Source organism: Mytilus trossulus, chromosome 1 (genome assembly GCF_036588685.1).
Source record: "Mytilus trossulus isolate FHL-02 chromosome 1, PNRI_Mtr1.1.1.hap1, whole genome shotgun sequence".
Taxonomy (NCBI): domain Eukaryota; kingdom Metazoa; phylum Mollusca; class Bivalvia; order Mytilida; family Mytilidae; genus Mytilus; species Mytilus trossulus.
In genome coordinates, this window is record NC_086373.1 from 17,868,830 (window position 1) to 17,883,213 (window position 14,384).

The 14,384-nt window shown below is 33.2% G+C and overlaps 1 protein-coding gene across 5 annotated transcripts; it reads left to right on the plus strand.

Annotated features, from left to right (window-relative positions):
* Positions 1-367: 367 nt before the first annotated feature.
* Positions 368-7,269, plus strand: LOC134717554 (protein CLN8-like). 5 transcript variants are annotated; one of them, XM_063580066.1, is made up of 3 exons: positions 1,269-1,298; positions 1,340-1,405; positions 6,283-7,269. In XM_063580066.1, exon 3 carries the CDS (start codon positions 6,297-6,299, stop codon positions 7,134-7,136), a length of 840 nt encoding a protein of 279 aa, XP_063436136.1. In that variant the 5' UTR covers positions 1,269-1,298; positions 1,340-1,405; positions 6,283-6,296; the 3' UTR covers positions 7,137-7,269. The 5 variants fall into 5 exon arrangements, with proteins under 5 accessions (XP_063436128.1, XP_063436144.1, XP_063436136.1 ...); XM_063580058.1 differs by lacking the exons at positions 1,269-1,298; positions 1,340-1,405 and adding an exon at positions 368-488; XM_063580074.1 differs by lacking the exon at positions 1,340-1,405 and having other exon boundaries at positions 1,266-1,284.
* Positions 7,270-14,384: the final 7,115 nt, after the last annotated feature.

The following is a 14,384-nucleotide window of genomic DNA, read 5'->3' on the forward strand; positions in this document are numbered from 1 at the left end:
CAAGTCTAGTGTTTAAACCAACAAGAAACATGTTACAGCAATGCACATACTGCCAAGACAATGGCCATTTTTTATTGTATCCACACTGACTACTAGTAATTTCTTAATCTTTTTATAATTAACAGACGTTCTCGGACAAAGCATTACAATAATATGATGTTTCTTTGTATATTCTTGTTGTTTTTCATTGCTCAAGACGTTTTTAGTTTTCAAATGTAATGTCAAAACAAAATTTGATATCGGTATTTGATATTCAATTTTTTAAATTTGTAAAAATAGGTTATCGTTTAAGGTACACGTGCACCTTTTCTGGACTAAATAACCCAAAGATTAGTCCCGAAAAAAATGATAACCATGTTTACAATGAGACTGTTGTATTATTAGAATGTAGATTTTCAATTTAAAGAGATAACATGAAACTTGATAAACGCATTATTGTCAGGTATTACGTTGTGATTTCATACATGTAGCAAGTGTTTTCATTAAGTGTGAGTATTAACAATAATTTATCATTATTTTCATTTTATAGCACCTTAAACACAGGAGATACTGCACATTTTAAAAATCCATTGCAATTCTGTTGTTCATTGATTTTGTCAACGGGGAAATGGGTGACTTGTAAGAGACTGACTGAATGGCCTCTTATTACTGAAACTGTACGTGATGCTCCTGATTGTACAACGAACAAGTACGTTGAATGAAAGTGACTGGGTTGGAGACTGGTTTCATGGAAATCTGAATAGGAATCTCTGGTGCAAACCAACTCTTCAGACTCTGGGACTAGCGATGAATGATTCATTAATTCCGCATGGAATTATACTAACCGTGTTCAATGTGAAGTCCTGAGTCCAATCTTCTTCATAAAAATTATAAAAAAAAACTAGTAAATAGACAAGAACAAACTTAACAAACAACTCTCAATTAAAGTGAGAGAAAAAAGTGATAGTGTTCATTGTCATTAAGTTTTATATACTATTTTTATAATTGGAAGAATAAAGATATATTACTATTCTGTTTATGATAAGATACATATTCAACTTAACAGAGTTCACACTTTGCAAAGTATAGCAAAAGCTTCTAAGGTCACTTTTTCCGGTAATATAAACGAAACACTCAATTTCAATGTAGACCTATATGTAAGAAAATGTTAATTTCTTTCTTCCGGATTAAGTACAAGCGTCATAGGGGTGCTCGAGGCTCTAATGATCATCATTCGGTTGTATTCGTGCATAAGTTTCATTGTCAGTGTAAATGTTTATATTTGGTGCATGTTTTAATTTTTGGGTCAGTTTTTAGTTATGCAAGGATTTTTTTTATAATTTGGAAGATATTTTTAAAAATGCGTTAAACCATTAGGTGACACAACAGTGCAAAGAAAAGGCAGGAATTGTTTGAGATTGTGAATGTGAGTCATGTAATATTTTAACGAGACATTATCTTATTTTTATAATTCAAATAACATTAAAATTTTTAAGTTTTATTTAAATTCTGAAAATTATTTTTGTATAGTTCACGTATAATTCATATATGAAAAGTTTCAGGCAAGATTCATATGAAAACTTTAATGTGAGTTTTATAATAATGTGTAAGCTCGTATAAGGTGAATCTCGAGTGATTGTTTTTACGTGATTCATGTGAGAAAATTTTTAATGTGTATTTTGGTTCCGGCTTTTTTATTGAAATAATATTTCCTAATGGCAGGGAAATGTTCCAATAAAATGCCTTTAAGAGTTTTAAATATATTCGAATCTTAAATCATATTCCTGTTTTTCTTAATTTTTTATTTGGAAATATCCATTCTTACCCACTGCTAGCTCAGTAATCAGAGTTATGAAAATCATATTTTTACAGCCCCAGTAAACTTATTTAGATTTTTGTAGGATCAAGATTTCAAGTCATAAGGGGAGGCATACTTGATAGAAACTAAACATGTAAAAAAGATCAATGTAAACCTTAAGCCACAAGTTAATAAATTAAAAAAAATGAAATTCTGGTTGTTCAATATAAAAGTCATGTATAAAATCATTTTATCTATCAAATTTTCTATAATGAAACAAACATGTTATAAACTAATGATAACAATCCCAATTTTTATCGATCGTCCTTATGATAACGAAACAAAAAAATATCTGCTGTTATCTGAACTTAATCACGATTTTCGGGGTGATTAAAATAGCCATTCGATAATTCCAGGTTCAAAGGTATTTAGTTGTCACATGATCTTCACCCCAGCCCTTGTGATCAAAATACCAACAAGTAAATGATTCAAAAAGTCTGCGAAACGTCTAACACAGTAAGTCTTTGATTTCACAAACAAAATTCCTTTAACCATTTTAGAAATATTATTTTGTATCTTAATTTCTGCATTTTTTCATTTTTTGTTTTAAATCCTTACCTTTTGTTATTTAAAAAAAACATTGTATTACATTGAATTTTTCGAAAAACTATATAAGGATATTCTTATTCCAGGAATAGATTACCTTAGCCGTATTCGGAATTCTGGATCCTCAATGCCAAGCTATTCAACTTTGTACTTGTTTGGCTTTATAAATATTTGGATATGAGCGTCACTGATGTGTCTTATATAGACGAAACGCGCGTCTGGCGTACTAAATTATAATCCTGGTACCTTTGATAACTATTCTCTTCTATTGGTTGTTTAAACATGATTACTTTACTCGAGCTGCGCGTCTGGCGTACTAAATTATAATCCTGGTACATTTGATAACTATTCTCTTATATTGGTTGTTTAAACATGATTACTTTACTCGAACTGCGCGTCTGGCGTACTAAATTATAATCCTGGTACCTTTGATAACTATTCTCTTCTATTGGTTGTTTAAACATGATTACTTTACTCGAACTCTTCCTGTGTAGACAATGCAATGAATATTACATGTAGATTCGAGGGGAAATGCTAGTACAAACTTACAATCGTGAAATAAATAGGTGATTTCATGGGGAATAGAAAATATATTAAGACTTGAATGGCAGTCTTTGATTTTGATTGAAATACGGAAAAGTCTTTGTAATGAGTTTAGCAATTTCATACCTTTCCTTCGATGAGTTAAGCTCTTTCCATATGATTTTTATAGTTCGTTTAAAGTTTGTGCTGTTACACCACTGTTCCAGGTTAGGGGATTGTTGGGTGTCTTCACATTCATTAGGCCGTTTCAGTATTTTCTCGTTTTACTTTTGTCATTTCGGGGTCTTTTATATCTGACTAGGCGGTATGGGTATTACTCATTGTCGATGGTCGTACGGTGACCTATAGTTATTAACTTATGTATCCCTTGGTCTCTTTTCTTATTGGCAATAAAACCATACTTTCTTGTTTTTTTCATTTTTGTTAAAACAACTTCTTGCAAACAATGCTGGAATAATATTTCAGCCAGGAAACAAAAACCAAGATAACTAAACGTCCGAAACACATTGAAAAGATATCAGCTTAACAAAAAGTGAAATAAAGACTCGCAAATACCGTCAATGCACGAGTAAAGTTCAGCACAAAAGAACAAGTTAAATAAATCTTCGAAAACACATTTATTTACACGAATAACCTTTCATTGGATTTGGCTTCATGATTTCGGCAATAGGATTTATTATCATTAAACAGAATAACGACAATTCCAAACGATTGTGGTATCCAAAATATATGGGAAACGCAATGTGTTCAATTGCAATGGTTAGTTTCATTCATCAAACTGTCACAGTCAGTGGATAAATGGACTAAAATTGATTTTGAGACTTTTCGGACATTTTGTAAAAGATTTTGTAAAATTACTATTTTGTTATATTTGCAATATTTCACTAAGGGATTTTGTTTATTTTATTGTGCAAGATTTAAGTCAAGTTTAGAAGATTAAGCTAATCTAATTTCATGTTTTAATTTGTTTTTTAAATTAGCAACATTTTTCCTCCAAATGATCTATTATTCGTTTATGGGGCGCATTTCATTTGCGCCAATTTTTGAAAATTACAATCTTTCATTTGTGCCAGAAGGTAATATTTCATTTGCGCCAAAAAATAAATCTTCATTTGCGCCATTTTACAGGTAATTCAGGTTAGCAATAACGGAAGCGTTAAATATGCATTGCTCTAAAAGGTTTGTCTCTACAGTATTTCTCTGGATAATGGGGTGAGTTCAATGCCACACTCATTTTTGAAGCCGAGAGTCACTAAGGTTTATAATTGTGGTGAGTTCATGCCCCACTCATTTCAGAAGCTGAGAGTCACTAAGGTTTATAATTATATTTAGTGTTCACATGTTCAAAGTGTCAAGATGGATATTTTCAATTTAGACATAAAACAGGAGAATAATTAAAAAGTGTGTAATATTTGATGACCACACTTTTAGTTTATTATCAGATCATACGTTCTGAAAAATAGAGACCAAGCTAGTCGTGTATGTGTACCCCAAATAGAAATAAACCCTGCAAAGCAATTATAACAACTGAAATGGACTGCAATTCATGACAAAACGGACTATATTTTATCAATATGGTATGCACTTCAGAGCAGGAATTTTCCAGACATGAATACATCAATGATACAAACTTTAATCATCAATAGTCTTTTTTTTTTTTTTTTTTTTTTTTAAATATATATGTTGTTTTTTTTATACTATTTACCTGTATTTACCTGTAATATTGGCTCAATTGAAAGGTTTTATTTTGGCGCAAATGAAATATTGTTTGTGGCGCAAATGAAAGATTTTTTTGGCGCAAATGAAATGTCAATTGGCGCAAAAGCAAAGCACCGTCGTTTATGACATGCCAAGAGTTTAATTCCCTACATAAGTCTGTATGTTCTATTGTTAATTATTATCTATGTGTTTAAACCCTTAATGGAATTTTCTCACTCATTTAGAGAAATATTTGTCAAGTCTATTCAAGTCGTTTTTGGTTTGTTATATAAACTATGTTGTTATTTTGATGTGGCAGATTGGATTAAGTATTACACATTTTTACATTTTTATTCCATGCTGAACTTATTAAATTATACATCGCGCTAACCAGAGTCGTCTTTTGTTACAAGAGCTAGTCCCAGAGTCAGAGACCGTGCAGACTTGTCGTACCGTTTATCGTGTGTGTGTGGTTCCAGTCCACACATTTCCCAGTCACAGATACACCCAGTTTCTATTTGTGACAAAACGCAGACTTAAAGAACAGTATTTACAAGTCTGGCATTCTTTACATGATAACTCGCTTTAAGAACTAAATTACAAACTTCTTAAAGATTATTTTGGAAAAGAAGGTCATTTTGAAATTCTTAAGAACAAACTATCTTTTGATTTGTATAGATTAAGGACCACAAATCACAAGCTCCCTATTGAACATGGTAGATGGAATAATATACTAGTAGTTAGAAACACTAGCATTTATCTTCTATGTTAAAAAAAATTGATATTGGCGATGAATTTTCATTGTATATTAGAATGTAAATACTTTGAAGTAAACAGGAAACAGTGTATGGCATATTGTTATTTAAACAATGCAAATATTGTCAAAGACACACAGATTATATCTTCAAAACAAATCAGAATTGATTAAACTATGTAAATTCATGAAGATTATTAACACAGTTGTATGTGCTCCTAGCTAAAATGGACTTGATATATTGTCTTAGCATCATTTTTGTTTGTTCTGTCTTATTGTGAATATTGTACATACTTGTCTCCTCTATACCTAATGTATATATGGTTTATTGAGAATAAAGATAAACAGAATGACGTTGTGATTAATTTTCTGCAGTATACATAATAATAAATCTACTTTATCATTGTGTCACATATTGATTGACATACATGTATTATGATAGTTGTGCATGTTGTTATTTAGTGTCTGTAGGGTACATGTGCTTGTATCAACTATGCTATAGTGGAATACATCAAAGTATACTGTTCTCTCTCAAATTGTGTTACAATATGAAATAGATACTTATTCATTCTTAAGGTTTGTTTTATGTGTTTGTGTTTGTTTATTGAGAGTAATGTATTCTCATTCTTATGGAGGAAAGTTAAGAGTATAATTTAATTAGAAAGGAAACAAACAACACAACTTTACAGAAAAGCAACATGTCAAACGACACTATGCAATAACAAGCGGTCGATCACGCTAAACTTATATGTATACAGCAAATGCTATATAGGAATGAAATCAGCAGTCAATCAACATCGGAAATGAATATGAATACAAGATTTTTATGAAAAGATGAAAATTTCAGAAAATGTGTGGACTTTTTGAACATTATTGTAAGCAAGTATTTTAAAATTTATTTCAGATATTACGTCAGCCATGGGTTTGGTGGAGTATATACATCCGTATTTAGCAGAGGCGGACTACAGAAAGACGTCCGTTAAACTAACTTTCATTTTTTCATCGTTCATTTTCTACTCACTTCTTTACATTTTTTCTCACGTTTTTGGAAGTGGTACACGTACTTATAACAATCTTACTAAAAAGGAAAAAGTCTTTTGGAATCTAGCTGTTGTTCGTGCAATTTATGGTATCTTCTGTACTATCGTTGGAATCTGGGCTATATTTGTGGACGAAGAATTGGAGAAAGATGTTGTTTTCGCTACGACTCCGACAAGTTATTTTGCCTTGACCGTTACGGTAGGATTTTTTATTTTCGAATGCTCCGCAATTATTATTTCGGACATAATCTACCGGAAGTTCAGTTTTCTGTTAAACCTGCACCATTGGCTTTCTCTGGTTGGATACAGTGTTTTGATGATCGTTGAAAGTAGTCACTGCTTCGGAACAAAGGGACTTATATTAGAAATGAGCACGCCATTTTCTGCAATATGCTGGACAGTGTTAAAAGTTGGAAAGGCTGACACTTTGTTATGGAAAGCAAATCAGTTCCTTTTGGTTCACACTTTCCATTTACGGTCGGTAGTTGAATGCTTTCTGTGGTATATAACATTTAAACATTGGGACAGAATATGGGAGGCCATGCCACTGGCATTGTTTATTATGCTCTATACCCAGCTGACGTTGGTCACGTTCGTCATGACACCATACTGGACATACAAAAAAACGCAACAAATGATCGTGCCCGTCGATTGGAACTTTGAAGAGTCAAACAAAACTCGTATGACGAACGGTGCTGTTGAAAAGAAAACGGCATAAACTTGATTTGTAAGTGAGAAATACTCAGGAAGTTGACACTATATACAAATAATTTTGATATCATTTTGTTTTGTTTTAATAAATTGTTTCAAATAAAAAAAAGTACATGCATTCTCATAAAAATTTACGATTATTACTTGCTTTTGTTTTACAGAAACTTTTTTGATACCAATATGTACATCACTTCACGAACATTGGGGATGGGGGTTGGAGGGGTCGGAACTTTTTTTTTTGATGCCAGGATCGGGTGTTTTAAAGCTCGGGATTTAGAAATTGACCCTTTTGGGATCTGCTATTTATTTTTTCTAATTTCGGGATGTCGGGCTTTTTTTTATATTTTTAAATTCGGGATTTCGGGATCAGGACCCCTCCGAACCCCCTCAACATTATGACAGGAACATTTGCTTAGCCCAGAAACGGTATGGCGATTACTTGACCTTTCAACTATTTGATTTATTCAGTTTTATCTCAATCTGAACCAGTGTCCACTGTTATAAATAGTCCAAAGGAGGTTTAATGTCTCATTCTTAGAAAATTATTGAAAAAAAACCTTAACTTTCGGAGAATATAATGTAAATTGAAAGAGAGATGTAGATTAAATTACCTAAAGACGAAAACTTTTTAACAAAACTAAGAATAATTAAAGAAACTATTATAAGTATGTCATGGAGAACTTTCATTATTAAATCATTATAAATGTACAAAAAACACACGTGAATATGCAATTAAAAAAAATGATTTCAAGGAAACACACTGATTCGTGAGATGAATCTATTCTTCATTTTTCCTCTAAGATAGTCTGAAAGTTGAATATGGCTAAACCTAATGAAGCCAAGGATGTATTTTATATTTGAAAATGTCTGTACAAAGTCAGGAATATGACAGTTCTTGTCCATTCGTTTTTGATGCGTTTTGTTATTTGATTTTGCCATGTGAGTATGGACTTTCCGAATTAATTTTCCTCTAAGTTCAGTATTTTTGTGATTTTACTTTTTATATGCACGATTTTAATATCGTTGATATCGACACGATATCGCTTTTTGCTTATGAAATCCACGACAAACCCAGATACAACAGATGTCGATATTGACGATATCGACGATATCGACGTTTGCTTTATACATCCATCACGTAACTTCATCGAGTCTTGGAAATACCTCCATAAAAAACTAAATGAGAACAGTTACCAAGATGCTGATCGTCCACTTTATAGTGAAACACTAGCGAGGGGCTAAAGGATACTTTTGGAACTAAATTGGAAGTATCTCTCCTCAAAACCACACGGTCAATGCTATTGATTGAATGTAAGATTCTGCGTTATGTGATATTATAGATTAGATGTCATATTGAGAATGGAAATGGCGAATATGTCAAAGAGACAACAACCCGATCAAAGGGCAAAAAACACACAAAGGTCACCAATGGCCACTAAATGTATAATTGTCAATGAGACCACCCTTCACCAGAGACCAGAGGAAAATTATGTAACAACTGCAGGTCATAGTACGGCATTAAGAAGTCTGGACATTGAAAACCCGTTAGATATTTTTTTAATGATAATAGAAATCACCTTAAATACTGGACAGTACACATTGTACAATAGACCACTTCAACACGAACAACTGACTCCTCAAAAAAACAGACGTACAGACATGATTAGCAACGAGCAACACCTGGCCAAGATAGACTGACTGGGTACAGACACACAATGTGGTACATGTGGTTGGGTTAATGAAGCAAGTTTGGCGTGCACCCCTTCCCCCCAAAAAAAACCCAACAACAACAAAAAACCAGCAAAAGAACAACAACAACAAACAAACCCCTGAAAACGCCACACCTTTTTGTCTATCTAGACCATATGTTATAAAGAAAAAAAACACAAAATGAGATACCTGCACAGTGCAACTACCAGCAGGACAACCACTAAATCCAAAAAGAAAAAAAAACACGGCATAAAATTTTGAAAGCAGGGTTCAAATGTTATCGGAACTACAGGAAGCTAGCTATTAGGGTAGTAAAACCGTTGTGGTAGATCTGCAAAACATATATGACAACTTTCGGACGCTAGATGTCTGGCTGAAATTAAAGTATTGATGATTTTATAAATTCGCTGTGACCACGAACGTAACATTTTGATATTGCATTAAAGATATTTAAAATATTTCACAAAATGATAAAATACTTGAGTAAACATTCATATTTAAGGACTCTCGATAAAATAAGAAAGTCCACGTATTGACCCTACGTATAGCCAATCACGTGTCCCATCACGAAACAACATCATCTAAACATAGAATAATGTACTTGTACTTTTATTTCATTTTTCATATTTGTTTGAGGTCTACAACTTTGCAGCATATAAGAAAAATATACTTGTACAAGACTCCTACATTGATTTCATTTTATAGTGAAACACTAGCGAGGGGCTAAAGGATACTTTTGGAACTAAATTGGAAGTATCTCTCCTCAAAACCACACGGTCAATGCTATTGATTGAATGTAAGATTCTGCGTTATGTGATATTATAGATTAGATGTCATATTGAGAATGGAAATGGCGAATATGTCAAAGAGACAACAACCCGATCAAAGGGCAAAAAACACACAAAGGTCACCAATGGCCACTAAATGTATAATTGTCAATGAGACCACCCTTCACCAGAGACCAGAGGAAAATTATGTAACAACTGCAGGTCATAGTACGGCATTAAGAAGTCTGGACATTGAAAACCCGTTAGATATTTTTTTAATGATAATAGAAATCACCTTAAATACTGGACAGTACACATTGTACAATAGACCACTTCAACACGAACAACTGACTCCTCAAAAAAACAGACGTACAGACATGATTAGCAACGAGCAACACCTGGCCAAGATAGACTGACTGGGTACAGACACACAATGTGGTACATGTGGTTGGGTTAATGAAGCAAGTTTGGCGTGCACCCCTTCCCCCCAAAAAAAACCCAACAACAACAAAAAACCAGCAAAAGAACAACAACAACAAACAAACCCCTGAAAACGCCACACCTTTTTGTCTATCTAGACCATATGTTATAAAGAAAAAAAACACAAAATGAGATACCTGCACAGTGCAACTACCAGCAGGACAACCACTAAATCCAAAAAGAAAAAAAAACACGGCATAAAATTTTGAAAGCAGGGTTCAAATGTTATCGGAACTACAGGAAGCTAGCTATTAGGGTAGTAAAACCGTTGTGGTAGATCTGCAAAACATATATGACAACTTTCGGACGCTAGATGTCTGGCTGAAATTAAAGTATTGATGATTTTATAAATTCGCTGTGACCACGAACGTAACATTTTGATATTGCATTAAAGATATTTAAAATATTTCACAAAATGATAAAATACTTGAGTAAACATTCATATTTAAGGACTCTCGATAAAATAAGAAAGTCCACGTATTGACCCTACGTATAGCCAATCACGTGTCCCATCACGAAACAACATCATCTAAACATAGAATAATGTACTTGTACTTTTATTTCATTTTTCATATTTGTTTGAGGTCTACAACTTTGCAGCATATAAGAAAAATATACTTGTACAAGACTCCTACATTGATTTCATTTTGAAAAATTTCAATTAGAAAGTTTGTACACATATATATGAGCTATCTCCTCACTATAGTAAAAAGTAAAATTAAAAGACCCCAAGATTTTACTGTCTCGAGGAAAATCCCGTGTAAAGAAAGAGGACACAATTTCCCTCAAATGAAAGATCATTGACAACCAAATAAACCGCTAATAATAAAAATAAATCCGGAAAATTGAAGTCCATTCATTGTATATCATGTTTCATCCTTTTTTCCTTAATAAAACATATTTGATCTGGTAACTTAACAGACCAACAATATGGTTGTTACTCTAAAGTGAGCTTACTAAATAACCTTAAAATTAACACAATTTCTAAATCAGATAAGATCACAATTTAGTATTGATCGGGGACAATGTCAATCAGATTAGACAGATTAGATTGACACTGATGCTGGACATTTCAACAAACATCATAGAATGGTACTGATCGTGGACAACTTCTCCAATCAGATTTATGCCCCCCCCCAAACAACAACATCAATTCAGGTCAAGTTTTATTTACCAGTATGAGCAAGAATATAAAAATAGAATTCAAAACAACAACAATAAAGATAAAAAGGTTAATAGATACAAGTTAAGAAGGAATGCACGATCTCTACAAAATATATAAACAAAAACTGTAGGCTACACCAAGGTGAACAAGTTATAAACGAACCGAAAAAAATATCTTTCAATTTGAGATTGAAATCATTGAAAGTGTCAGAACGTCTACAGGATAACCTGAACCAATTTAACAGACGTATCGAACAATGATAAATGTTAGCTGTTTGTTGGACGATGGCTATTATATCTATGGTTTGACAGTGGTGTGTTTATCTTCATTGGCCATGGCTATTATATCTATGGTTTGACAGTGGTGTGTTTATCCTCATTGGTCATGGCTATTATATCTATGGTTTGACAGTGGTGTGTTTATCTTCATTGGCCATGGCTATTATATCTATGGTTTGACAGTGGTGTGTTTATCTTCATTGGCCATGGCTATTATATCTATGGTTTGACAGTGGTGTGTTTATCCTCATTGGCCATGGCTATTATATCTATGGTTTGACAGTGGTGTGTTTATCTTCATTGGCCATGGCTATTATATCTATGGTTTGACAGTGGTGTGTTTATCCTCATTGGCCATGGCTATTATATCTATGGTTTGACAGTGGTGTGTTTATCCTCATTGACCATGGCTATTATATCTATGGTTTGACAGTGGTGTGTTTATCCTCATTGACCATGGCTATTATATCTATGGTTTGACAGTGGTGTGTTTATCCTCATTGACCATGGCTATTATATCTATGGTTTGACAGTGGTGTGTTTATCTTCATTGGCCATGGCTATTATATCTATGGTTTGACAGTGGTGTGTTTATCTTCATTGGCCATGGCTATTATATCTATGGTTTGACAGTGGTGTGTTTATCCTCATTGACCATGGCTATTATATCTATGGTTTGACAGTGGTGTGTTTATCCTCATTGACCATGGCTATTATATCTATGGTTTGACAGTGGTGTGTTTATCCTCATTGACCATGGCTATTATATCTATGGTTTGACAGTGGTGTGTTTATCCTCATTGACCATGGCTATTATATCTATGGTTTGACAGTGGTGTGTTTATCCTCATTGACCATGGCTATTATATCTATGGTTTGACAGTGGTGTGTGTATTCTCATTGACCATGGCTATTATATCTATGGTTTGACAGTGGTGTGTTTATCCTCATTGACCATGGCTATTATATCTATGGTTTGACAGTGGTGTGTTTATCCTCATTGACCATGGCTATTATATCTATGGTTTGACAGTGGTGTGTTTATCCTCATTGACCATGGCTATTATATCTATGGTTTGACAGTGGTGTGTTTATCCGTATTGACCATGGCTATTATATCTATGGTTTGACAGTGGTGTGTTTATCTTCATTGGCCATGGCTATTATATCCATGGTTTGACAGTGGTGTGTTTATTCTCTGACATTGACCATGGCTATTATATCTATGGTTTGACAGTGGTGTGTTTATCATATGATGTCATTTGTAGTTAGCACTTGTTATATCTATGGTTTGACAGTGGTGTGTATATCATATGATGTCATTTGTAGTTAGCACTTGTTATATCTATGGTTTGACAGTGGTGTGTTTATCATATGATGTCATTTGTAGTTAGCACTTGTTATATCTATGGTTTGAGAGTGGTGTGTTTATCATATGATGTCATTTGTAGTTAGCACTTGATATATCTATGGTTTGACAGTGGTGTGTTTATCATATGATGTCATTTGTAGTTAGCACTTGTTATATCTATGGTTTGACAGTGGTGTGTTTATCATATGATGTCATTTGTAGTTAGCACTTGTTATATCTATGGTTTGACAGTGGTGTGTTTATCATATGATGTCATTTGTAGTTAGCACTAGTTATATCTATGGTTTGACAGTGGTGTGTTTATCATATGATGTCATTTGTAGTTTGCACTTGTTATATCTATGGTTTGACAGTGGTGTGTTTATCATATGATGTCATTTGTAGTTAGCACTTGTTATATCTATGGTTTGACAGTGGTGTGTTTATCATATGATGTCATTTGTAGTTAGCACTTGTTATATCTATGGTTTGACAGTGGTGTGTTTATCATATGATGTCATTTGTAGTTAACACTTGTTATATCTATGGTTTGACAGTGGCGTGTTTATCATATGATGTCATTTGTAGTTAGCACTTGTTATATCTATGGTTTGACAGTGGTGTGTTTATCATATGATATCATTTGTAGTTAGCACTTGTTATATCTATGGTTTGACAGTGGTGTGTTTATCATATGATGTCATTTGTAGTTAGCACTTGTTATATCTATGGTTTGACAGTGGTGTGTTTATCATATGATGTCATTTGTAGTTAGCACTTGTTATATCTATGGTTTGACAGTGGTGTGTTTATCATATGATGTCATTTGTAGTTAGCACTTGTTATATCTATGGTTTGACAGTGGTGTGTTTATCATATGATGTCATTTGTAGTTAGCACTTGTTATATCTATGGTTTGACAGTGGTGTGTTTATCATATGATGTCATTTGTAGTTAGCACTTGTTATATCTATGGTTTGACAGTGGTGTGTTTATCATATGATGTCATTTGTAGTTAGCACTTGTTATATCTATGGTTTGACAGTGGTGTGTTTATCATATGATGTCATTTGTAGTTAGCACTTGTTATATCTATGGTTTGACAGTGGTGTGTTTATCATATGATGTCATTTGTAGTTAGCACTTGTTATATCTATGGTTTGACAGTGGTGTGTTTATCATATGATATCATTTGTAGTTAGCACTTGTTATATCTATGGTTTGACAGTGGTGTGTTTATCATATGATGTCATTTGTAGTTTGCACTTGTTATATCTATGGTTTGACAGTGGTGTGTTTATCATATGATGTCATTTGTAGTTAGCACTTGTTATATCTATGGTTTGACAGTGGTGTGTTTATCATATGATGTCATTTGTAGTTAGCACTTGTTATATCTATGGTTTGACAGTGGTGTGTTTATCATATGATGTCATTTGTAGTTAACACTTGTTATATCTATGGTTTGACAGTGGCGTGTTTATCATATGATGTCATTTGTAGT